We start from the raw sequence: 24,235 nt of genomic DNA on the forward strand, positions 1-24,235 counted from the left end.
CGAATCACGGGTAGTCTAGTCTAGGCAGTAGATAAAACTGGAGCAGAATCGAATAGCTGGGTCGGGTAGATATGCTAGCGGGCAGAGGCAGGGCAGAGGCAAAACCGAGCGAAAGATCATGGATCCGAGTCGCATCCCAGCCCTATCAGGGTCGTTGCACCGCCAATCAGACTGGCATGTCGGTTAGGAACCCCGATGCACTACTGTACAGCACATGTACATGTACATGTACATGTACGGGCAATGGTAGGCAAGTAATAATAATGTTCTTTATGACCTGACCTTACAAGTATGTATTTTCTGTGTCTGCGCAGCCGCAGAGGTATACCAGTACACGTACGGAAGTAGCACAATAGAGTAGTCTGTATTAAGAATCAATTGTGTAGGACTGGAAGCACCATTGGTAGTGCTTGTGGACCGATTGATCGAGCGAAATAAGCCACCAATACTGATTGATAGAGTATATAATTAGTCGTCTCGTTTAATGGTCGAGAACAATGGTGGTGTTTCATTCTCGACGCTCGCTAGAATCTTCTGTAACCATCTACCCTCCCCGTTTTATTATCTTTTCTGTTTGAAGAAATTTCTTTCTTCTTCTTTTCTTCTTCTTTTTTTTTTTAGCTACCTGCATATGCGCCATCCGACTGTTCTCTGACACAGTAGAGACTTTTGTAGAACAAGGTAAATAGTTATTTGAATCAGTATTGTGGCATGACATGACAGTATACTCGCAGCTGCTCTATGGTTATACTATTATTGTACTGTAACGCCGTGACAGTAAAGTAAAATAAGCTGACTCAGCGGCTAGACCGATTCCAGTTCGGCTCCCAATAATGAATAATTATTTTTCCGAATAATTCTAAGTATGCGATCCAGATCCAAACCAAGGCACGCTGATCAATGTCCACCTTTGTATAGGCTCCACCGCGCAAAACAGTCGCTTTCTAATTGATGAGTTTCTTCTGGCACGCAAATCACAGGGCGCCATAACCGCCAGCTCGTCTGTCGGGCTGGTCACCCGGCCACACAGCATCCATGGCACTGGACGTTGATGTCAGGCACCGCCGCTCGTCGCTCTCCCCACCTCGTGCTGGGGATTCACAGTCCTGGTGGGCTTTAAACCATAAACGAGTGGAAGCTAGCAATCCAAGGCAGGTGAAGATGCCGGGAATAATGACGCTTGGAGCAACAAACCCACCACCGCCAATCTGATGGATCGTGGAGAAGTGCTCGGATATATGGACCTTATTATTATTCATGAATTCATATTAATACGAATACATACTACCACAGTCAAACGATGGACCGCCACAAGGCCAGAAGCATCCATGGAACACTGAAGAGCATTAATCCGTATTGCTGCCCCACTCGCATCACTGACAGGATTCTGGAACCGCGCCGATATCCCCGTTCTCGACCTACCAAGTACTCTTATCGACTTTTTTTCTTTCTTTCTTCTCCTGCCAGGCGATGTTGCAAGTCCGTCCGACGTGAGGCTTGCCTGCGATTATGGACACCAGAACGACGATGGGAGACAATCACCCCGATGAGCGCAGGGTCCGTGAGCTGTATCGCTACTTTCAGCCCTCCAACCCGGCCGCGCTCAACGAGGGCTGCGAGATCTACCCCGACGATCTGGTCACTGAAGCCACTGCCGCCGCCTCCGTGCTGGTCGACAGCTTGGGGGATCGTTCCAGTCCCAATGCCACTCTCACGTCGCTGGCGCAGTTGGCAGCGTTGCGTCTGAATGCCCAGCGCGCCTTGATTAGGTATTCTTTAAATGATTCTGTTCCTCCTTGTGTGTCTGTGTGTTGATTTCCTCCCTCCCAGTGTTGTGGACCGTGAAACACAATATTTTATCGCCGAAGCCACCAGGTCGCTCAATCTCCGCGACCCCTCCAAGTACGAGAACGAGGAAGATGTCCTCTGGGCTGGATGTTCCGCCGTCTCCCGGAAAGGCAAGTTGTGCGAGGTGAGTACAGAGGAGCACTCAATGGAGGATAGAAGAGGGATGAATAAAATGACATGCAACCCGCCGTTGCTGATAGAAGTGCTACTAGACTACTATCGCATTGCCCCCCTCAGATCGCGACCAGTATTCGTTCTATATCGTCAATGATCTCAACGAAGACGATGCATATAAAAAATTGCCACTGCCCGCCCCCTCGTCCCCCTTCCGATTCTACGCAGGCACGCCATTGACAACGACGAAGAAGGAAAATATCGGGACCTTTTTCGTGCTAGACACGGAACCGCGAAATGGTCTGACGGATAGTGAGAAGTCGACCATGGGGACGCTCGCCACCTTGGTCATGGACTACCTGAGAGTCAGCCGGCAAGCATCAGAGGGACGGCGCGCCGCACGATTATCCCATGGGCTAGCCTGTTTTGTTGAGGGGAGCTCCAGTCTGGTTAATACGCCTTCGACCAAGACTCTCAAGCTGCCAACTCCGTTAACCTCTGCGGGAACATCTCGCGCCGATTCCTTGTGTACCAACACCCCGCCTTTATCCTCACGCGGCCGTGGAAGCAGTAGAGAGGGTGGTGCCGGTAGGTCACGCAGCGGTGGTGCAGAGTTGGAACGGTGCAGCACTGTGTCGGAAGAGAAGGCGGAAACGGGTTCATCCGACATAACGCTGCCCGAATGGCTCAACGGCAAAGGTGAAGCGAAAATCGGGCCGGAGGAGGTGCATGGCAATCTGTGGGCGTTCCGGAGAGCGGCCAATTTGCTTCGGGAGAGTCTGGAAATCGGACAGGAAGGCGGCGTGATTTTCTTGGAGAGCAGCTCAAGCCCCTGGCTCGATGTCGATTCGGGAAGGGATGACTACTTCGCCGAGGCCATCGCCCCAGCACCTGTTCTGGCTGTGTCCACCAACGACGAGCCATTTGCACCGGAACCAGGGTCGACGGCGTCCTGTGAAGCAGCCAACTTCAGCCGTCGCTTTCTACAGCAGTTGCTGAAGCGTTATCCGAAGGGGAAGATCTGGAGCTTCCACGATGATCGGACTCTGTTCACGTCGGATGATGAAAAATCTCATGAGGATGCGCCGGAGGACTCTCAACCCTCTGTCAAAACCACCAAAGCTCCGGAAATGAAAGCAAGGGAGAAAAAGAAGTGGAAATCGACAGAAACTGCAATGCTCAACGCCTACTTCCCCGGTGCTAATCAGATCCTCTTCGTCCCTCTCTGGAACCCTGCCAGTTCCCAGTGGTTCGCCGGGTGCTTCTGCTGGAACAAGGTCGAGACGCAAGTTTTCTCCTCTGCAGTGGAGCTGAGCTCAGTGATGGGCTTTGGCTCGTCCATCATGGCAGAATGCAGCCGCGTGGAGTCTTTGATCGCGGATCGCCAGAAGGGGGATTTCATCGGCAGCATTTCACATGAGCTACGAAGCCCTCTTCATGGCATCCTAGCCGCCGCAGAGTTCCTCGATGGGACGCACCTCAACGATTTCCAGAAATCCCTACTGGATACGATCAATGCCTGCGGACGGACGCTGCTGGATACGATGAATCAGGTCCTAGATTTCAGCAAGATTGTGGCACTGGAAAAGAGCTGGCGATTGATGAGACGTAGCAAGGACACGCCACGGGAGATCAAGAGCTCCGAGAATATTTCTGCTTACTTGGATACGTACGTCGCAACGGATGTGGCGCTCTTAGCGGAAGAAGTGGTGGAAGGTGTCTGTCTGGGTCACTCGTATGGGCGAGTCAGCACGGCAGGCGACGTGGCTCTCCCCGGCGACCGCGATAGTCGATCCCTGTCGCAGCTTCGAGAAGCCAGCGACCGTCCTGGCCTCCAGATCATTCTCGATGTGGCCAATGGGGACTGGACTTATAAGACTCAGCCGGGTGCGCTGCGTCGGATCATCATGAATATTTTCGGAAACGCCATGAAATATACGGATAAAGGACTGATCACAGTGCGATTGGAGTCAACAGTTATCGGAAATATCTCTCCCACGACTCCCACAGGATCAAACAAGAAAGAGATTGTCGTTGTGACCGTGTCAGACACCGGGAAGGGCATCTCAGATGAGTTCCTCCGCGGCCGCCTATACACGCCTTTTGCTCAAGAAGATACCTTGGCTGTTGGAACAGGCATGGGCTTGTCTATCGTACGGAGCATCGTCAAGACTCTTGGTGGCAGCATTCATATTCGCAGTCGCCCCGGGGAGGGTACCACTGTCAGAGTGTCATTGCCCCTAGGGCGACCAGGAGTAGATGACGTTGTACCGGAGACGCCCCGATTGCAGAGGAGCCCAAAGGATATGTGCGTCGCACTCCGTCAGCTCCAGGAGAGTTACAAGGGTCGGAAAGTTGCCATCTATGGGTATAACTCAGAGTCTGTTCACGCTGATACGGACCGGCTGACTATTCTTGCGCGCTATGTCACCGATTGGTTTGGTCTGGATCTTGTCAATTGGCCGCCTACCTGCCCGATCGATGTTCTTCTTGCAGACGAAAATGTCAACGTCGAGGATGTGAAACACCAGGTTCCGGCATATCTACCATGTGTTCTGATCCTCTGGAGCAATACGATCAACTACAACAAGACAACCAGAGATTGGTCAACCCTTGCGACTTTCGTGGACTTTATCCACAGGCCGACAGGGCCCCATAAACTGTCCAGAGCTCTTGTCCGATGTCTGGGGCGATCTCGGGCCCCGCTTCCCATTTCCAAGACAGTGCAGGATCAACGCACTATGCTGTTGGAAAATGCAGGGCCAACGGGCCTGTCGCCAGACGATCAACCGAAGACGGCAGGTAGATCGAAGAGTTCAGATGTTTCGCAGCGATCACAGACGAGCTCACCTCAGGAGGGCATCACATCACCGGCTGCGCCTGGTGTGACAGATCTGTCTTATCCAACGTCATCGGGAGATTCACAGCGCTCTCTCGAAATTCGGGAAGGACGGTTTGCAAGGAGATCCCTACCCACGGTCCCCATCATTGATACAGAAAACCCTCTTGCTGCTCGCCCACCTGCGCCTTCTCTGTCAGGTAGAAGTAGCTCCGTTGAATCCAACCGGGCCACACGAGTCCTTGTCGTGGATGACAACCGAATCAATCTGCGGTTGATGCTCACATTCATGAAGAAACGAGACTTCGCCGTTTTGGATGCGGCTGAAAATGGCAAGATGGCAGTCGATGCCGTGGAGCGCATGCAGGAGGGGTACAATATTATCTTTATGGGTAAGTGGGACATTTCTTTGTTGGGTATGAAATTTATCAGAGTACTAACTGTGTTTTAGACATCTCGATGCCTGTGATGAACGGTTTCGAAGCGACACGAGCGATTCGCGCTCTAGAGAGAGAGCGTGACGGCTGTGGCCCTGCCACGATCATCGCGCTAACTGGACTGACGAGTGCTCGCGACGAGACCGAAGCACTATCGTCAGGAGTGGATCTGTTCCTGACCAAGCCAATTTCTTTCAAAGAAGTCTCTCGGCTATTAGACGAATGGCAGCAGAAGCCACGTGATGGATTGCTCTCCCCGTCTTCCGAGGAGGACAAAGAGCAAGAGAAAAAGTCATAATAATACGTTACGCACCGGCTGTAGATCAGCCGATGTTTTATGAGTTGATATCACGAGCATACGGGGGGATGGTATCAGCGGCGTTCTGGTGCATTGACTCTACTGAATTTTTCATCAGGGGTATCTGTTTACGGGGGCTGAAGGGAGGTTTCCCTTCTCCAGCACCCTGAAGGTACACGGATCACTTGGTTTCGGAAATGATAGCCATTGAGCATATACGTGGGGGCCTTTTACCATTTGCGTGCAATCTTTCGACACTCGTCTCTTGATATACGTATATATTTTTATCTTCCTCAAATGGATACCCACAGGGCGAGGACACTTTGTAGTTGATTCTTTCTTCACATTGTTCCTTGATGTTGGTAGATGGTTGCAGAAGGCTGTTTACGATGTGACTATAGAACACGATATGATAGTATACCACCATACTACTAAAAGGTATTCCTATAATGACTCCCAAATTCAGATCCCTCTTATTAGCAAAGAAACCAACATATTCTTTCTCCAATATCTAATAACCCCTACTCTCCCTAAATGTCTTCTCAAACCCGTCAAGTATATTTGTCTCGTTGGGCGTTCACGATGATGGTGATGTGTGGACGGCACTGCCCGGGGGTTATTCCTATGTTACAGTAGTTACATACAACCCAATGACCTGCCGGCCGTTTCTGCCTAGTCGCAACAGTTGGCTTCCTCATCGACTTTCCCTTGTTCCAATCCTCGGAATTAACCCACTAGAAACTTGGCTACGTACGAGTAAACTTTGCACTCTGGACGAGTTTACGATGCAACCACGACGGTGCTAAGTACCACCTAAGTTTGGATAGCATTGAGCCGCGCTACCTATGCAATGAATGTAACAAGGAACACCGGTTCCCTTAGTCGAACGAACCATTCTTCCCGCGTTTAGGTAGGTACTCTTGCGATGTTTCACTGAGGTGGATAGTCGATTAAGAAGCAAGGGAAATCGTTTGGATGTACAGAACCATTCTAAGACATGATCTTGTGTGCTAATCTCTAACAGGTATGGAAAAGGCAAGTTACGCCCTACGTACTTAGCTGCTCAACGACGGACCCGAGTCTACACCAACAATTCGGCTCAATCAATGTCTTAGACTCACGGGAAGTCAAGCGGTCACCGAGAGGTCCGACAAGTAGTAGGATCCCGAGCCCCCCGTGTGATTATTATTATTGCATTGAATCGGTGTAATAGACATTTGACACCTTCCTATTTTTGTCCTGCGTACAGAGGGCCGCGGAGAATGTTGTGTGATCATGTCCGAACCGGCCAAAAAGGGTGGCGAAAGAAGGAGCAACATTGGATTAAAAAGAGCTTAATATTGTAGGTATATTGAGGCTGAGCCACCGATTCCCCCACATTGCGGGAAAAGGCGCCACAATACTTACTTATTTAGTGGGAAAAAGTTAATCGGAAATCAACTTTGATCCTGCATAGCTTGAAATCGCAGGGATGAAATAATGTCCCTATCCCTACGATTGGGTATCTCATTTCGAGATTAGTTCGTCCAGTTCACAGGGACTAGTTAACTAGTAGTATGTATTGGGCCATCGGGAGAAATCTGCATCGTGGCAATACTACCAAGTACACTGACGGTTACCTCCCTAGAACAGCAATAAAAATCTTTATCCTGACGTAGGGATATCAACGGTGAGGAATTGACGATACCCTCGACCGTGTTTCGAAAAGTTGATCCATCAAACGACCTCGACTGAGGCAAAAAAGAAACCCATGCGTGATGTCACGTTGGAGTTCGACGAAGCCACTGCCACAGCCTCGATGAAGACTGCATTTCCGCATCTAGTAATCGGTATCCATTCCATGTGGTCCAAGACACAACCTAAACTAGAAAACTCGCAACTTGGTCTCGTTAAGGAAAAGCTAGTGCCCCCGCAAGTTAAACTGGTCATCAATTCTATTGGCATCGCTCCGTACTGGCTGGGGATCCCGTCCCAAGGAGTGTGTGTATTCTTAGAAAAATATGATACTTTATTCGGAGAATAACTGTTCGTGACATCACATTTTTGCTCCTGTCAGCGATGATAATTCCAACATTGTATACAAAAAGACCCATGTTACATAGGATCGAAGGAGTGCTCGAGAATTATAAAAGGGCCATCGATACCCTGCCTTTTGGGATCATCATCAACGACAACGACAACGCAGATCTACTCAGCAATCACTCAATCTTCCCACAACTCTTGATAAAATCATCCTTCTCAAGTGCCAACTCTTCTTCATACCAACACACTCAAAATGAAAGCCTTCACTACTATCGCTGCTCTCCTCCCCCTCCTAGCCGCCGCCGGTCCCCTGAAGAGACAAGACACCACCACCACACCTCCCTTCACCGTCGTCGCCGTCCGCTCCGGCTCTCCCATCCAATACCTCACTCTCGAAGCTCGCGAGGGCAAATTCTGGCTCGGTGGAAACCCCGGCACTTACTGCCCTGAGACAATCACCTCTTGCCCTCCCGGCAACGAGACCGTCATCGCTGGTATCAACGGTCTAGATGTCGCTGTCCCCGGCGGCCAGCGGATCTACGCTGCTCCCTCCGGCGAGCTGGGCTTCACTCAGGCTCACTCCGCCAGCATCCCCGCCGGCGCTGCTACTGGTCCCTTCGAGTATGAGCATGATGGTGCCATTGCCAAGTGGTCCTTCTCAGGTCTTGGTGCTAATGGTTTCGTCGCCTGTCCGATCGGAGAGGGCAGCAGCACCCAGTGGCAGGTGTATGCTAATGTTCCGAACCTCCAGGCTCCTAATGGAAATGCTAACGCCTGTCTGGGCTTCGATACTATCGCTGAGACTTGGACTGGCACTGGTGCTGCTGCTTGGGAGTATATCTAGATTATGAATGAAATTGTCTGGATGGATAATCCCCGGGAATAACGCAGGCAGAAGAAGGGACATAACCTTTTCATCTCGATCAATTTACAATTGGTCTTTGTTTTTTTCTTTTCTTTTTTATTTTTCTTTTTTATTTTTATTTTTATTTTTTTTTTTTCTCTCTCCTCGTTTCTTTCCTGTATATCATATATTACTGAACCACTTTGTCCTGTTGTGAATAATATTCCGCATATCACAGCAGAAAGGCGGGACGGTATCCCACTCCTTTTACTAATGTTCTGCATTTGTGGCTTTTTTTTGGCATACGCCCCTGTACTATAAGATCAACTACACGACATTCCCTAATGAGCATAGCATAGCATAAGCATGAGAATGACAATATAGTTCATCGCAATCATTACTGATTAAAAGAAAAAAGTGATAAATTTCCCTAGATATCCCAATCTAACTAAGCAAGAACTTTTCTTAAAATCTATTACTATAATACACATAACACATTCCAATGCGTCGGTTAATTTGTCGCGTTCTCACAGAACGCTGTGCGTGAAGTCTCCAATCCTGATATGACAGGGATACCTACTTAGAAGACCCGCACCGGATTTATTTCCCGGGAACTTCCAATATGCTCTTATTCCCCAGGTTCTTTTAGACAAGCTCTCTTGAATTTGCTATTCGTAAAATCTGCATTATGTGGGATTACTAACTAACTAGTACTTAACTAATTAACTACCTAAGCGGTAGTTAAGGGCATCGCTTAGATATGTGAACTACCTAATTACATACAGGTGCAAAAAAAACTATATCCTCTCCTCCTCTTAGCCATCGCTCTAAGATTCCATCTATCCTTAGTAGGTATCCAGCGTCACAATTTTTATCGGGGTATAACGAGGGGTGGGTATCTTCCAATGTGGAATTATCGCCGAGCGACGTTCCTTGAAAAGCGAAAATTCGAAGTCGTGGTTGCTAGCGCTGTATCTCGTGCCTGATACGACCGAAACGCACCCAGGAGTATTTCAAGATAAGAGCGTTGTATAACGACGATGGGCCCGGCAGACACCTTGGGTCTTGTTAAGCGAAGCCATATCCAGAGCCCACGCCATGGTACCACCAATGCATTCCTTGTTGGCATATGCCTTCTTCAAAGCAAAGGTCTCACTATCATCATATGATGCCCTGTAGTCGTTATTAGCCTTTTCTCTTATAGTAATATCACCCGAGTTTTTCATAAGGATAAACATACCATTGCTTGTCGCCCCAAGTAATGTACTTGATAGCCGCGGTCTTGTCTAGCACGGGCTTGAGGTTGTTTTGCGAAATGATAGTGTCGATCTCTGCATTGATCAGCGTACCCGCCGAGTTTGAGCATGGTCCAGCCGTTCCGGCGCCTGAGGCAGCACATCCGGGCTTCGTGCAAGAGCTGCTGCTCAATGTGAATGTGTGTCCATAATAGGCCAACCCGAGAGTCACATTGCCGGGACTAATGCCCTGGTTCCAGAGCAAGTCGAGTGCTTCGTCGATTTCTGGAAATGCATCATTAGTCTCTTGTCTTTTTAACCTTGGTCACGGGTAGATTAGGCTTACCAGTAAGATTGGTATGGGGCTGTGCTAGCAGAGGGCTATCCCACGTTCCATGAAGGTCATAGGACATAAAGTTGATCCAGTCAAGGTAGGGCTCCATAGCCTTGAGGTCATAACCTTTCAAATAGTCTGATAACCCGTCAGTATATCAAAAGGTTGGAGACAGATTCATCCACGACCAACTTACAAGCACTAGCCGGCACTGTGATGGTAATTCCTTTATTCTTCAACGAAGCCCTCATCTCCTTGGCCAAGCTCACAAAATTGGCTGTATCGGCGGAGGAACCACCCAGATCAGTAGCAGCTGGATATTCCCAATCAATATCGATGCCATCGAATCCATACTTGTCCATGTATGCGGAAGCAGAGTTAATGAAGGCGGTCCGGGTCGACTTCGAGGCAACCATGGTCGAGAAAGGCTTTGCGCCGAGGCCATATCCTCCGACGGCTATGTAGACCTTCAAATTCTTATTCTTCTGCTTCAGAGACATAAGTTGCTTGTAGAGGACGGTGTCATTGGAAGCCGATGGTGCAATCTGGCTACTATCATTCAGAACTGCAAACGCGAAATTGATATGTGTCCACGCCGATGCGTCGATGTTGTACGGTAAGTATACGTCGCAGGGGCGCGTGCTAGCCCAGCTTTCGTAGTAGCCGACGGTTCGACCCGCACTGCTATTGGGCTTGCATTGGGTACTGATCATGTCAAGTTAGTTTGATATCCACGACAAAGTAGGCAATAACGAGTTAATATGAACGACATACGCCTTACTCGACTTCTCAGTGATACAATTACTCTGGCATCCTTTACCGCAGTGGTCGGGGCCAATGCCACAGTATCTGAACGCGTTTTCGTTAGCAAGGGTAATTGGTTAGAGACTTGAGCATGGGCTATTTACCCAAATTTCGAGCAGCATTGGCCGGCAGGGCACTTCTCCCGTCCGTGCGGAGCACCCACTGTGATAAAATCAGCATATGCTTGCAGACATTGCCCAATAATCCAGTATCAGTCAGGATACATAAGCTATCACTTACCACCACATTCAACCGCCTTCTGAGAGGTACGACGAGCCAACAAGCCGAGATCCGCAGCAGGTGTAGCAGATACCAACGACGAAAGAAGGAATATACACCATAATGCAACCGACGAGCGTAAGCGGTGCATGATGACAACGGCCTCTCTATCAGAAAAGCAGACTTGGAAAATGTGATCAAAGAGAGTATACACCGGAAGAGAAACGAATGAGAAAGACACAATAACCTCAGCCCCGAGACCAGACAGCAAGGGACGGATGGGCAGGTGGACTTTAGAGAAACGGAGTATCCATTCTAAATAAATGAAAGAGTACGATACTCTTATACCATTTTCAAAAGTGGCCAAAACAGATCGGCAACGGCTGCTGAAGAGAAGAGATCATAAAATGTGGAGAAGCAGAGCGAAGCATCTTCATTAAGAGGCCGGACTAGGAAGATTCGGACGGTTCACGTTCCTGGTTGCTTCTGTTTTCCCCTGGGATTGGGTACATTCCAGACAAGCATCTGGCATTCCCGATGTGGCACATGGCAACAACCCCACGAGTACAGGCCAAGCGAGCCGCTCCAAGGAAACTTAAACACTAGAGGCGAGAACAATAGATTGTATGGTAAGGTTAACCACGCCGCATAGTCATGATTCTCTGAAGACCGTGCATCTAGACTTTGCTTTCGGTGGCTATCCGGACGGACTACTCCGCGGGGTCCTGGTGCGAGCCTATGGCATTATCTCGTAGTCTATTCAAGCGACTGGTAGTATTCTGGGTCTCCGATATCTATAAGTGCAATATCAGCCATCAACAAATACCAATTCGGCATACGTTTGCCAACTGGGACGTTTTACGGATCAATGCAATGAGATCCTGCTCATTAGTTATTCAGGTATGAAAGTCATTGTAGCCGTGCGGCACAGACGCATGGGCGAACTTAAGTTGATTCTCGATGATCAAGAGGCATTCTTGTATATAATTTGCACATCAATTTGGTACCGTATTCTTCTATTCGCTTGATATTTCCTACCCACAGAAAATAAGCTCTTGACAAAGTTGCGGCACGCCAGGCAAGTGCGGTCTTAGGCGACGTATGGCGCCTAATGGCCTTTCTGGTTACTTCAGTAGTGCCCTTCCAGGGTGAGCGTTCCGGTCTTCGTAATAAGATACTCTGCGACGGCGACATCCTTCCCGCTCTCCTTTCCATATCCGGACTCCTTGATGCCACCAAATGGTGACTCCGCAGCCGACGAGTTGCCTATTGATCATTAGCCCAAAGGCCAGACTCTGGGGGAAACGCGGAACAAGATGAAACTGTCATATCCACTCACCTGTGTTCATGCCGATCATACCAGCTTCTAAGTTCTCCAACATCCGCCACATTCGGTCAATATTCTTAGTGAATGCATAGCTGGCTAACCCCATACTGGTATCGTTTGCGAGTTTGACTGCTTCTTCCTCCGTTTCGAACTTGTAGAGCGCAGCAATTGGCGCAAAGGATTCTTCGTGCGAGATCAACATGTCCTTGGTCATGTCAGTGATGATGGTTGGCTCGAAAAAGTAGCCGCCCTTGTCTGTGATTCGATTGCCGCCGAGGATGATGTTCGCTCCCAGTTTGCGTGCATCTTCAACTTGGCTGGCAGCTTTGTCTAGACCACGCGGGGTCGTAACAGGCCCCATCGTCGTGTCTTTTGCCGCACCATGGCCCACGACAAGCTTGCTCGTGCGCTCCTTGAGCAACTGGGCGAATTTGTCGTAGACACCAGACTGGACATAGATACGGTTTGCCGTGATACATGCCTGGCCAGCATGTCGCCACTTCAAGGCCATGAGGTGTTCGAGAGCCTGGTCCAGATTGGCATCGTCGAAAATGATGAACGGGCAGTTTCCACCTAGTTCGAGGGTGACCTTCTTCAAACCTTGGGCGCAGTGAGACGCAATCAACTTTCCTACACGCGTGGAACCGGTGAAGGTGACCTTTTTAACGAGTGGGTGCTTGCACAGTACTTCACTAAGTGAAGGAGTGTTTTCCAGGTCTGTTGTGAGGACATTGAACACGCCAGCTGGGAATCCAGCCTTCTGGGCCAGATGTGCCAGTACCAGGACACTGAGAGGCGTCTCAGGGCTAGGCTTCACAATCATAGTGCAGCCTGCAGCCAATGCAGCACCAGCCTTGCGGAGGACCATCGCAATAGGGAAGTTCCACGGAACCAGGGCCGCAGCGACGCCGATGGGCTGCTTCACGGTGAAGACTCGCCTTCCTGGAGCAGCAGGGACCGAGATGCCTCCATGGATTCTCTCAGCTTCCCCGGCAAACCACCAAGTGAAGCCGGTCGCGTAGTCTATCTCTCCAAACGACTCAGCCATCGGTTTTCCCGTTTCATGCGTTAGGATCTTAGCAATATCGCTCCTCGCGGCACGAATGAGCTGGTCCCATTTCAGAAGCCACTGTGCCCGCTGGCGGGGGTTGACTTTCTTATACTGCTCGAATGCCGCATGAGCAGCCTCAACTGCAGCAGGAACATCTTCTGTAGTGTTTGTTGGGCAACTAGCCCAGGCAATATCGGTTCCGGGGTCTCTCATCTGTCAGCAGTTGCTCGCTGGTCCCAGATGTAAATGAATTGATGTAGCGAGACTCACCGACCACCTCAAATCGGGCTCCCTTTGACGCCTGAACCCATTGATTGTTGACGAAAGAGTCAGATTTTAGGAGGTCCGGATCTTCCAGCTGTATATATTATTAGAGAGGTTAGTGGAATGGCCTCGATATCAATGACTGGAAAACTCTTGCAGATGCGCGAATAGCTAGAACAAATACAATGAGGAATATATATTATCCCCAGGTCAATCCAAGAATATTCATCTCATTCATCACAAACCGATCCATAGACCAAACTTAAAAAACGACTGCATCTTAATTCCAAAGATACCAGAGCAAAGCATCAAGGTCATCATTATACAAGTTCGTCTTTCGACAACTGTCATGTACTTATCCGTCGGACAATAGCCCGATGCCCCTTCGGGTCACCAGTGCGGGGTTAAGTCGAATGCCCACAACAGAAAGATGAACGAGATAAAGACAAGAACAGAGAGCCATTACTCACCTCAAAGGGTACCTTGTATTGCTTCGCCATGTTTGATCGCTTTTCTGGAGTAAGGTCGGTTTCTTGAAAGAATTCTTTGGCTGACAATAACGAAAAGGATCAAGAAAGACAAACCAAATAACCCCTCACGATCGAATCCGGCCTAAGAAATGGGCTGTCATACTTCCCAAGCTTAACTGTTCGGAGACAATCCGCATCCCATGAACTGACAGGACTCAAAACACTTTAGATGGCGGGCCGAGGCCGTTCAGTTCGACGCAACCCCGCAGATCATCGGCTCGATTCGAGTAAGGATTTCCTTGTCTTGACGTTTTGGCCGTGGCATGAACAGTGAGCTTCAGTTCCGTTTTGCGCGTCCCCCTGCTCAGTACGAAGAAGTGCGTCTGGCGCGTTCTGCATGTATCCTGAAGAGAATTCTGTTTGTCCTAATGCCACATAACTTGCCGGGGATATCGAACTCGGTCCGACCTGAGGCATTAGACCCCGCCTTTGTCCAAGATCTTCTGTTGACTGACTACATGGTTCGCCCATTCCATCCCCATATCGGTTCTCTATCGAATTTGAAGAACACGTGCATATCAACTACAGCTCTAACCTCGGAAAGGGCCACCGACTAATGGTAGCGGGGGATCACCTGCATTACAAACCAAGTAACAAGTTGAAGTGTGAATTTCTGTAGTGAGGGTATCCTATGAGAAATAGCGCCTTTAACGTCTGTAGGAAATAAACAGCAAAAGGGTATCATAATGGTTGGCGCGGTATGCCCATTCATCACCTGGATCGCAGCCACTTGGAACATTCAGAAAGCTCCTAGATACCGACTGCGAACGATGAAATTCAATAGTCGACACCGCAGCACGATCCATGTCTCGAGGCCTTGGCAATATGGCTTCTCAAAGCAAGGCCAAGGTATCGCAAAGAGCACCGCCTAGCTCTCGCGTAAGTCGAGTGAAAGTTGGTGCAATAAAGTATATTTTGAATAACGACGCGGTGGTAGTATCAATAAGAGGTCTATTTCGAGGAATTGAATGCGTGCTTTCGACCAATGTTGCGCCGTGAACGCTTCCACCAGCATTGCGATTTCTCCGAGAGAGCCTTCTCCCTCTCCCAGTCAGACCACGCTTGCAACCTTCTCTCCTCTCCTACCAGCCGTATACGGCCACGGCCGCGTCGTGGGAAACGTTCCGGACTCCAGCGTCTCCAGACCACCTCGATGGCCTCGACGATGAGGACCGCTATTGGGACCAGGATGAAGACACTCAAGACCGTGATCTCAGGTCCAAAGCGCCGCAACAATATTGAGTAATCGAGAGAGACATTGGAAGTGAATGTTGAGACTGCATCATTCAATTGGTCCCTGGTGATTGTTGGCATGGTGGCCTTGGACACGTTTGCAAGGCCCTTTTTCTTCACGAAGTAACCGTGGGATGGACGCGAGAGTCCGTCGACAGTAGCAGTCGGTTGTGAGATGCCTGCCGTTCCCTCATCTCCGCCCTTCTCTGCTTGTTGCAATGCCTCCATCCACAAGGGAACAATGGTGGGTGCAGACGGAAGGGGAGGCGGTTTCGCGCGCTCATGCTCCGCACTCAGACGCATGAGTTCTGTAGTCGGCAGCGGGGTCTCTACCGTCAAGCTGGGTTGACGCTGGTGCTCGTTCTGCGAAATTCTCTTTCCATACAGGAAATAGTCCATCAAGACGTGGACTGCCTCCATGTGCCCTATCCCATGCTCATAGTCTGCAGGATAGCCTGCCACGAGCTTCTGCCAGGATGATACAAAGCTCTGCACGGTCGCGTAGCCACCACGTCCATCTCTCTTCCCAAGTTTGTCGAGGGTTCGTGCGTTCCATAGTCCAGTCAAGGCAGCATGTTGTTGATTCAAAGATGGAGAGATCGAATCGTCCTTTGTAGTATGCCGCGTGTGCACGAACTCACCATGAGAGATCGGTGCACCTAGCGACAGAGGCAACGAATAGAACAGCAGGCATGAGATAGCGAATGATTTCATCTTGGTATGCGCGATGGCGCTAAGGTTACTTTGGTATAAGATCACTGACGATAGACTGCAGGTTATGGCGAGGAACTCGAGTATTGCGGCGACACGCTTGGAAGACGAATTGACGCCAACATCCTCTGCAGCATCGGGAAGGACCGAATGGCGCAAGAAAGAGAAGTGTCAAGAGAGAGAAGCTGCTTCCCAATATAAGATGGAGGGTAGAGGGTTTGGGGACAATATCAGGAACCAAAGTCTGGGCGTATTACCGTACTCTAGTTAGACTGGTGTCCCTTTCACGAAGCATCTGACAGCCCATGGACGCTGCATCCGGGGCATTGCGTGGAGCACAGGCACATCCAGTCCTGCAGCGAGATACCACAAGCCATTGGCCGTCCGGGCACGTTCTGCGTGGAGAGGATCATCTTGGACATTGTGAAGTGCATTTTGGCTCTGCGGCGGTGGTGGACCGGAGCGTGTCACATCCTCTGGTCGAGACTCGTGGCGGACGAGCGGCCAGAGACTGGTTGAGCGATCCTTGCCAACGGCGGACTTGGCATCGTCAAGGCTGGTTCTGGGCGGTCTTCACTAGCTTATACCATCATCATCATCATCTTCTTCTTCTTCTTCATCAAAATAACTCTCCAATTCCGGAGTATCTACCATATCTCATTCTCCTCCCGCGTCGAGAGCGGACCATGTGGGCTTGGCTTTCCGTCCGTCCTGGCCCGTCCTAAACTGGAAAATCAGGAGAATCAGGATTTCCTTAGGAGCCTTCTGCGCTGCATAAAGGGGCTAGATGCTTGCAAATGCTCTTCTCAGTTCGATGTCCTAAAGCTAGATGCTAGTGTCCATGAGATATATCCGGAAAACAAACAGACACGAAAAAGCAATAGGATATACAGTAGGATTTTACGGACTAGACAAATTTCGCTCGAGTGATTGATTCGACCAGAAGACGTCCTACATACGCGACAATAATCATATCAACATCAGCATTACTTTCAGATTAAGCAGCCAGCCGCTATCTCATGAACTGGAAAATCAACATGCCTAAAACGCCACAGATGAATTGCTTAGCCAAGGGAAATCTTTCGACGATTGTCTTCCCCGGGCCCAGAGTCAAGCAGAAACATAAAGATGAGGCTCGCTCAGCAGCATCAGTGCATGATCCTTGCTGAGGTGCGGTTTGTGCTGCTCGTGCTGTTTGCCACACCCTTCCTCATCGCATCAAGATGGCTCCAGTCATAAGTATCCTCACCCAGACTCCACGCCATCACCCCGCCCAGCTTCTTCGCGGCCACGATATCTGAGAATTTCTGAGTGATCAGAGCCGGCGTGTCCCATGTCCAGAAAAGGTTGACTTCGCTATCCCAGTAGTACTGCCCTCCAGCTACCTTGTCAGTTGTTCCGTTTTCTTGAGCTCGTCGCCAAGAATCCGTGATAGAGATGCCTTTGCATTCTCCATAATCAGACATGCATCCAGTGTTGCAGAAATCAGAAGTGGTACCGCTGGAGATGATAACCAAGTTAGCAGTAGTCCTATTCACCGCTCCGGGAATAATTGCTCACCATGAACCATACTGACTGCAACACTGGCCGGAAGGACATTTCGTGCCTTTGTCAAACCCACAAGTCCCGTCCGTAGACGTCTTCAAACCGGATGGGGGAGGTGCCATATTCGCCTTCTCAAACGTGAGAGCTCCTGATTTCCCATTGTCACTTCCATCTGGGTTCTCGAGCGAAACGACCTTGCATCCAATTGGGTGCGTCGCGCAGTCGGAGCTCGGATCGGTGGTGAACCACTTAGCATAGTACGCGATACCGAGGTTTATCTTCGCGGGATCCAGTCCGATGGCCGTGTAGTTGTTGACGCTCTGTAGAGATCCTTGGATGCTAGTGTGATGCTTGGTAACGTTGTCACGACGATTCATCAGGTCGTAACTCATCACATTGACAAAGTCCACAGATGGCCAGATCTTTGGACCCGTCTCGTTCGTAAAGGCGATCATATCGCGATGAAGGCCTGGAACAGCGATAGAAATCAATTTGTCCTTTCCAACCGCTTTGCGTAGAGCTTGCAGGAAGAGCGGATAAGTCTGGATTTCAGAGACTTTGTCGGAGTTAGGAATCTGTTTGTAATCCTGTCCGTTACCGCCAGGGTATTCCCAGTCGATGTCTATCGTTTTGTCAGTCTATTTTCTCTTCGACTTTAAAACCTTAATTCTTTCATATGAAGCCATACCAACACCATCTGCCCCGACGGATTCCAGCATCGCGGCGACATTCTTTGCATAGAGAGTCCTCGACGCATCATCCTTGGCTCCTGCGGAGAAACCAGAGGTATCACCCCATCCTCCAATAGCTATCATTATTTTTGTATCCTTGGAGAAACGGCTACGCATCGAGGACACGGACTGAAACGGCGTATACTGTCCCGCTGGATCGCTTGTGAACAGGGTCGAGTTGGCAAATCCCATGATTGCATGAGTAATGCCTGTAGTCTGCGAACTATCGGGGAGGTCCGTTACATGGTACCTAAATCATTTATTAGACTGGATATCTTGTAAATTTCATGCTGGATTGACTTACTGATCGATATACATGACGAATCTCAGAGCCGTAGCCTGGCCCACTAAGAGGCCCAGTGCCAGAAATATGAACATCTTGGAGTGTGACATATAGTATCAAAATGACCGAAATGAGGATATTTATCGAAAAATGTCTCCAGGACAGTAAGGGAATTTGAGGAACAGAAGAGAAGCACACACACACGCTCACGATAGCTTTTTAAATGAAGTGTGATGACTCTTTCTGTTCCTCTAAGTGACACTCTTAATTGACTCCCTTAACAAGTAAACAAAGGCTTTGTGGAAAAGATGAAGTGAAAGACACAAAGACTCGCTTGATAACATATTGGTAGATAAACCCGTGACTTCAATATTTTCGCAAGGCTGGCTGGATGGCTGGCTGGCGAGGTTATTTTGCTATCGTTAGTCCATTCTCAGGTATCAATTATCCTGTCCCCCTGGGGACATAAGTGGTACTTCGGGAACCTTTTTTTTCAACATATCTATGTTGCAGATCTCCCGTGGATCCAGAAAAAAGAGCGGGGAGCTTGAGACATGCGGAAACTTGATACTTCAACTTGGTAAACTCCGTCCGGATTGTGACCTTCAGATAAAGGATCTCGGCCAGTCACAGAGAGTCTCCTAATATAAGCAATTCACATCTTTTTATTTGCTATTCTGGACATCACTTGAGTGAGTAGAGCCTTTTAATGCTTCATTGATGGCGAAGACTGGAATAAGTTGCGTGTAGGACCACATACCACTTACCATCGCATTCCAATCCACGCCCACATTCCAGCCCTACGCGCACCTCCCAGACACCCACTTACCATTATCTCCACTACAAAAATCAATTGCCGGTCAACTTCTATACGATAATAGGAACTACGTGGTTCTTTTATTATCTTTTTTATTCATCATGAACTGAATATATTGCCCCTTCTGTATGTTAGTATGGATGCACCTACGCTTAGCATCCCATATTAGCATCAAGTATATTCAACAGAGTATGTGGATAAGCTTGAGCTAATTATTGCGCGTCAAGACGGCCAAAGTATCTCTCAAAAAAAGCTATTATCTGTGGAGAAAAGCCTCTTCGAATTGGCCCTTTGTGAGGAAACTTTACATTGGCCACCCTGATCGGGTTCCAGTCAACACAGTTTGAACCGCTTCTCGCACTGACCCAGGAAGTAATCATATAACATATTCGCTTCTAATTTGAAGGGTGACTCAATATCCGGCATTGTAAACGGATGGAGATATCTTCTATCGCCACCAGCGGAAGATTCGGACAATTCAAGTTGAATGCTATTTAGCAGGCGCATATTTCCTAAGTGATATTCGTTTATCGCAAGGTCTTCAATTTAATCACTCAAATTCCTTCACAAGCTTCTGCGACTAATGAAGAGCTTTCTTATAGGAGATATACTTTCACAAATAGTCCCCTCTGACAATGTACGGACAAAATATCTCAAAATAGCTTTGTTCCTGGTAGATAAAGGCAGAATCATTTGTGGCTATTCCCAGACAGAGCACGTAGCTTAGCATAACATGACAAACCATGAACATCGTATGGGGCAGCCCAAGCGCAGTAGCTCTATATAAGCATTCAGCATATAGACAGGTCGGGTCCCATAAATATCACCAAGGCTAGTCTGATAAAAAGCGCATAGAGAGAAAACAACGCGACGGCAAAGGCAAAGCATAACAGCGTCCGAGAGTACCTCGAAAAGGTAGTGTTGAATGTAGTCATCGCTGCTTCGGCATATGCTGAGCCGTTTGGGATCCAGTTCAGCTAAGGAGATACTTGAAATCGAGTATTGCTTGAAGGGGCAGCGGCTGATCCTAGAACTTGACCTGATTGACGATGTGACTCAACCGTCGCGTATGTTCTCTAGATGGATAACTGATAATGTACATAGAAATCCCACAAAGTACTATGTCGACCAGGGGTATAGTAAAGATGAACCAACGCCGGAAGCCTATGCATGTGCTCCACATCAATCCCAGTGCCGTCGTAAAATAGGGCGTGCAGGATCCCACGGCCCAGTCACAACGTTTTTATATTTCTGAAGGCTGATAAGCCACCAGCTGCATCCACCCATAGCAAGGGCAGTCAAAATGCTCCCTAAGATAGATCCGACGATGGCAGCAGTCCAACCGCCACCTCGCAGAGTGACTCCTACGCCCCCTCCTGCGGCGATCACCAGTATAAAGGTCAGGAACAGGTGCCCAGTCCATGAGATATGCCGGAGCTGGCGACGGAATACCGGGAAGAGACCGAACACCTCTATAGAAAAGAGCGTCAGGCTAAACACGTGAGTTGTGGATGGCAAGCGGGAAGCCAGCACCGTCGATGCCATCAAAGCTGCATTTGTGGAGAGCGAAGCAGGAAATTTCGTAGCACCCGCACCTTCACCGCTTCCATAATCGAAGGAGAAAATGTTGATAATCATCAACCAGCAGCTCATTGCCCATATCGAATCGCTAGCGGTGGACTTCGTGAGAGACTTGAGTATGGGGCTAAGGCCCAGTAGTGCACAGTAGATAAGCATGGCCGATTTGACAGTCGTCAGCCTCTGTCTGTTTCGTGAGGATATAAGCAATGATTTGCTCATCTCATAGCATACATTTGCGTTAGAACTGGGCCCTCCTTGCGTGCCTGCAGGAAAAGAGGGATAGAGCGATTGCAACGAGATAGAGGATGCATTGCGGGGGTTCCCATTCAGATCCGCATTGCGTCGGCCAGCATCTGTCACGGAGAGGTTTAAACCAAGGCCATGCACTCGTTCTTTGCTACCATTCTCTTGGGAGCCAGCACCAACTGGGTGCAAAGAGCTGGCTGCAGAGCTAGAGCTGGAACCGTCTTCACCGTCTGAACTTCCTTCGGCAATGTGTGCTAATGTGGCTTCCTCTTGTTCTTTCCAGACCCAATAGTCCCAAAGAAACCATCCTAAAACCGTCCCGACACTGCCCCAACTGACAACGGTGACTGGGCTTACCCGTTCCTGGACAATACCCACGAAGCAGCATACAAATATTACTACCGAGCAGACATGCTGGACAATAACTGTGGAATCGGCGACAAGAGGCCAGAAGTCATAGGGTCGAAGCCGGGGATTCCGCTGGAGATGATCTAGGAAGGTTTCGGTATCGGTGTAGTTATCAGGGTCTAGTTCGTATAAGGTCAGTGTGAGAACCTCGAAGATAGATCCAGTCTGAATCGCATACATGACTGCTTGACCCAGAGCAATTTCTTCCATGCTCCCTTCCGACGTCGTCGCCTGCTGGAGGCCCTTACTGACCTCAGCTCTTTAGCTGCCTCGGCGTTGGGAACCGTTGATGGTGGTCTCAGAGTAGCAGATGTGCCAGAATTAGCAGCGACGCCATTAACAGCACGGTAATTTGCGCGGTCGGTGCCAACCCTAGATCTTAATCGGGGAGGAGAATGCGCATAGTATGCATCTTCTGGAGCAAGGCGGTTAGGATCCGGCAAGGCTCGCTGATGTTTCAGTCCGCCAGCTCTGTTCGGATGAGTCTCGACGGGTACCGGAGGAGGGAGGGGAGGTGATGTACTTGGCAGGGGAGCCATTGAACAACCGACCAGTTCATAATCGGAGCATGGCTGACTATTGAATGCTCTGACGCACTGGTTCTCCTGTTGCTGAAGCTCCAAGCGGTTTGGAATTGTCGCTTCGTTCCCCAGACCACGTGGTCGGTGACTTAGGTACTTAGTCAGCAGCGTCCGACTCTAGGCCAACGGTCACTTGGATCTTGGATAACTACAACCTCAAACAACGATAGAAGCGACATCACTTAGCAGCGATTGTCACATTGGAGACTTACTAGATCCTGGTGCATCCAGAAATTACTCGACTCATTCTTACTAACAGTAGTTCATAAGCTAACTGTATCAGCTAAAGATATTACTGTCTATTTGACAGCCATGCCTTCTGCACTTCAGACGCAACAGGTGAACATCACTGATAGACAATCTGGGGCTGTAAGAAGGAACAAAGACAAATGGTGCAGATAGAACAGTTCATCATTTCTGGATGCTCTCCGTCCATCTGGTGCTATAATGTTAAGCACACACTGACCATGCACTTCAACATTTCCATGACGACAACACATTGGTCCACAGCTTCCAAACCTCGATCCCCTTCTCGAGTCGCAGCTATTTCGAAATTTAGCATTCGTCATTCTCACAAGCAGTCGTACCCCCCTTGCCATCCAACAACCCAAAGACATCTTAACAAACATCTCGTTTTCACCAAAGTCTGGTCACGCGATCACTGTTATCCAGCAACAAACATTCGTCCTCAGGAATAGAATATGTCATTTCTGCAGCATGTCACCTCACACAAAAGACGCTGATTGTCAGTTTCTCGGTGCTTCTGTTCGCGAGATCCTTCACGTCTTCGACAAAAATGGTGAACTCTTCATTTGCCCCTTTGAACAGGTAGCGACGCTCAGCCCCGACCGCGATCGAGCAACTGAGAACGTCAACTTGAACTTTCTTGTCCAGAAGGCGAAAAAACGTTGTGGCTCTCTCGAATAGCTCACACGAGTTTCTGCATGTATGCAGAGGGAAACATCTTGTGATCTCTGGATTCTGAGCAACCAGTTTCACAATCACTTTTCCGGTCGGAAAGCAGCCCTCGTCTGTTGTCTCGCACGGTTTGCTACCAGCCTTTTTGACTCCCTTTTTCGTTCTTGTCGACCTCCGCGGCTTTGCTGATGTGTGGTCGGAGTCAAATGCATTGGCAGCGGAGTCACGTACGTTTCGGTCTCTTTGCAGAACGTGATTGATCTCCTCGGACCCCATCCTCACTGGAAGTGGCGTTGTATTAGCTTCTATGAGATCTTTTGGCAGCGCCGCGGCGGATGAACTAGCATTCCTGGTAGGTAGTTTTTCTCTAGCGAGTAAAAGTAATTCTCGCAAGGGAGCAGAACCGAAAACGTTTTCGGAGTATCCATCATAGACTCTTATGGCACATATCTCGGTGTCGTATGTATTACCATAAAGCCATGCCTTATAAAAACTCATGTTCCTCTGTCTGTGTACAACCGCAACGAATCTGTCTGCAGAACTTGGTACATGGAGTACCAACATCTTGTAACGAAGCGGACTGGAGAATTCCAATACGCTCATAGATGCTTTCTCTCCGTTTGTGTCGAATACTCTCCAATCCTGAGAAACATCACGCACCCTCAGAGCTGCTGGAGGTATATGCTTGGGGTAAGCATCATGCCATTCCTTGATCATGAGAAGAAGATTATCGGCGAGCCGCAAAGGAATTGGCTGAGCGCCCTGACGGATTGAACCCGAGCATAGTTCCTGTGTCCAGATGATATTCTCGGTGTTTATGTTCTCTGGAGTCGAGAAGATCTCACTGTCTATAGATGACAGTGAGCTTTCTGAGAACTCATCCTTGACCTTGCTGTCTTGGATATCAGCGTTACGTTTCGCGAAACCGAACATCGGAGAGAATGGACTGAGCAGTCCAATCTCGGTTCTTGTTTCCATCTTCGGGATCGATATGACTGGTGTGTCTCTGCGACTA

The 24,235-nt window shown here is 49.1% G+C and overlaps 8 protein-coding genes across 8 annotated transcripts; 3 read left to right on the plus strand and 5 right to left on the minus strand.

Moving 5' to 3' along the window:
* The first annotated feature begins 1,384 nt into the window (after nucleotides 1-1,384).
* Nucleotides 1,385-2,204, plus strand: C8Q69DRAFT_8259 (hypothetical protein). Its single transcript, XM_028634074.1, has 2 exons — nucleotides 1,385-1,769; nucleotides 1,831-2,204. Exons 1-2 carry the CDS (start codon nucleotides 1,510-1,512, stop codon nucleotides 2,117-2,119), a joined length of 549 nt encoding a protein of 182 aa, XP_028488652.1. The 5' UTR covers nucleotides 1,385-1,509; the 3' UTR covers nucleotides 2,120-2,204.
* Nucleotides 2,019-5,627, plus strand: C8Q69DRAFT_8264 (signal transduction histidine kinase). Its single transcript, XM_028634075.1, has 2 exons — nucleotides 2,019-5,193; nucleotides 5,253-5,627. Exons 1-2 carry the CDS (start codon nucleotides 2,289-2,291, stop codon nucleotides 5,534-5,536), a joined length of 3,189 nt encoding a protein of 1,062 aa, XP_028488653.1. The 5' UTR covers nucleotides 2,019-2,288; the 3' UTR covers nucleotides 5,537-5,627.
* Nucleotides 5,628-7,572: 1,945 nt separating this feature from the next.
* C8Q69DRAFT_449482 (IgE-binding protein) lies at nucleotides 7,573-8,799 on the plus strand. The gene has a single exon (XM_028629370.1). The coding sequence runs from the start codon at nucleotides 7,812-7,814 to the stop codon at nucleotides 8,400-8,402; it is 591 nt and encodes a 196-aa protein (XP_028488654.1). The 5' UTR covers nucleotides 7,573-7,811; the 3' UTR covers nucleotides 8,403-8,799.
* Nucleotides 8,800-9,068: 269 nt separating this feature from the next.
* Nucleotides 9,069-11,145, minus strand: C8Q69DRAFT_511545 (putative brain chitinase and chia; the record flags this gene model as incomplete). The annotated part of the gene is made up of 7 exons (XM_028633267.1): nucleotides 9,069-9,575; nucleotides 9,643-9,922; nucleotides 9,984-10,109; nucleotides 10,168-10,676; nucleotides 10,746-10,820; nucleotides 10,880-10,937; nucleotides 11,016-11,145. The coding sequence occupies 7 exons, from the start codon at nucleotides 11,143-11,145 to the stop codon at nucleotides 9,416-9,418; spliced, it is 1,338 nt and encodes a 445-aa protein (XP_028488655.1). The 3' UTR covers nucleotides 9,069-9,415.
* A 978-nt stretch (nucleotides 11,146-12,123) lies between these two features.
* C8Q69DRAFT_502558 (putative succinate-semialdehyde dehydrogenase) lies at nucleotides 12,124-14,136 on the minus strand (the record flags this gene model as incomplete). Its single annotated transcript, XM_028632403.1, has 4 exons — nucleotides 12,124-12,260; nucleotides 12,334-13,578; nucleotides 13,643-13,730; nucleotides 14,107-14,136. The coding sequence occupies 4 exons, from the start codon at nucleotides 14,134-14,136 to the stop codon at nucleotides 12,124-12,126; spliced, it is 1,500 nt and encodes a 499-aa protein (XP_028488656.1).
* Nucleotides 14,137-14,877: 741 nt separating this feature from the next.
* C8Q69DRAFT_8282 (hypothetical protein) lies at nucleotides 14,878-16,264 on the minus strand. Its single transcript, XM_028634079.1, has one exon. The coding sequence runs from the start codon at nucleotides 16,111-16,113 to the stop codon at nucleotides 15,118-15,120; it is 996 nt and encodes a 331-aa protein (XP_028488657.1). The 5' UTR covers nucleotides 16,114-16,264; the 3' UTR covers nucleotides 14,878-15,117.
* Nucleotides 16,265-17,258: 994 nt separating this feature from the next.
* C8Q69DRAFT_394629 (putative glycosyl hydrolase, family 18) lies at nucleotides 17,259-18,764 on the minus strand (the record flags this gene model as incomplete). The annotated part of the gene is made up of 4 exons (XM_028627659.1): nucleotides 17,259-17,610; nucleotides 17,671-18,277; nucleotides 18,344-18,636; nucleotides 18,691-18,764. The coding sequence occupies 4 exons, from the start codon at nucleotides 18,762-18,764 to the stop codon at nucleotides 17,259-17,261; spliced, it is 1,326 nt and encodes a 441-aa protein (XP_028488658.1).
* A 1,450-nt stretch (nucleotides 18,765-20,214) lies between these two features.
* On the minus strand, nucleotides 20,215-22,263 carry C8Q69DRAFT_511557 (phosphatidylinositol:UDP-GlcNAc transferase PIG-C; the record flags this gene model as incomplete). Its single annotated transcript, XM_028633268.1, has 2 exons — nucleotides 20,215-21,840; nucleotides 21,900-22,263. The coding sequence occupies 2 exons, from the start codon at nucleotides 22,258-22,260 to the stop codon at nucleotides 20,669-20,671; spliced, it is 1,533 nt and encodes a 510-aa protein (XP_028488659.1). The 3' UTR covers nucleotides 20,215-20,668.
* Nucleotides 22,264-24,235: the final 1,972 nt, after the last annotated feature.

This window comes from Paecilomyces variotii, assembly GCF_004022145.1.
Source record: "Paecilomyces variotii strain CBS 101075 chromosome Unknown C8Q69scaffold_1, whole genome shotgun sequence".
In the NCBI taxonomy this organism is placed as follows: Eukaryota; Fungi; Ascomycota; class Eurotiomycetes; order Eurotiales; family Thermoascaceae; genus Paecilomyces; species Paecilomyces variotii.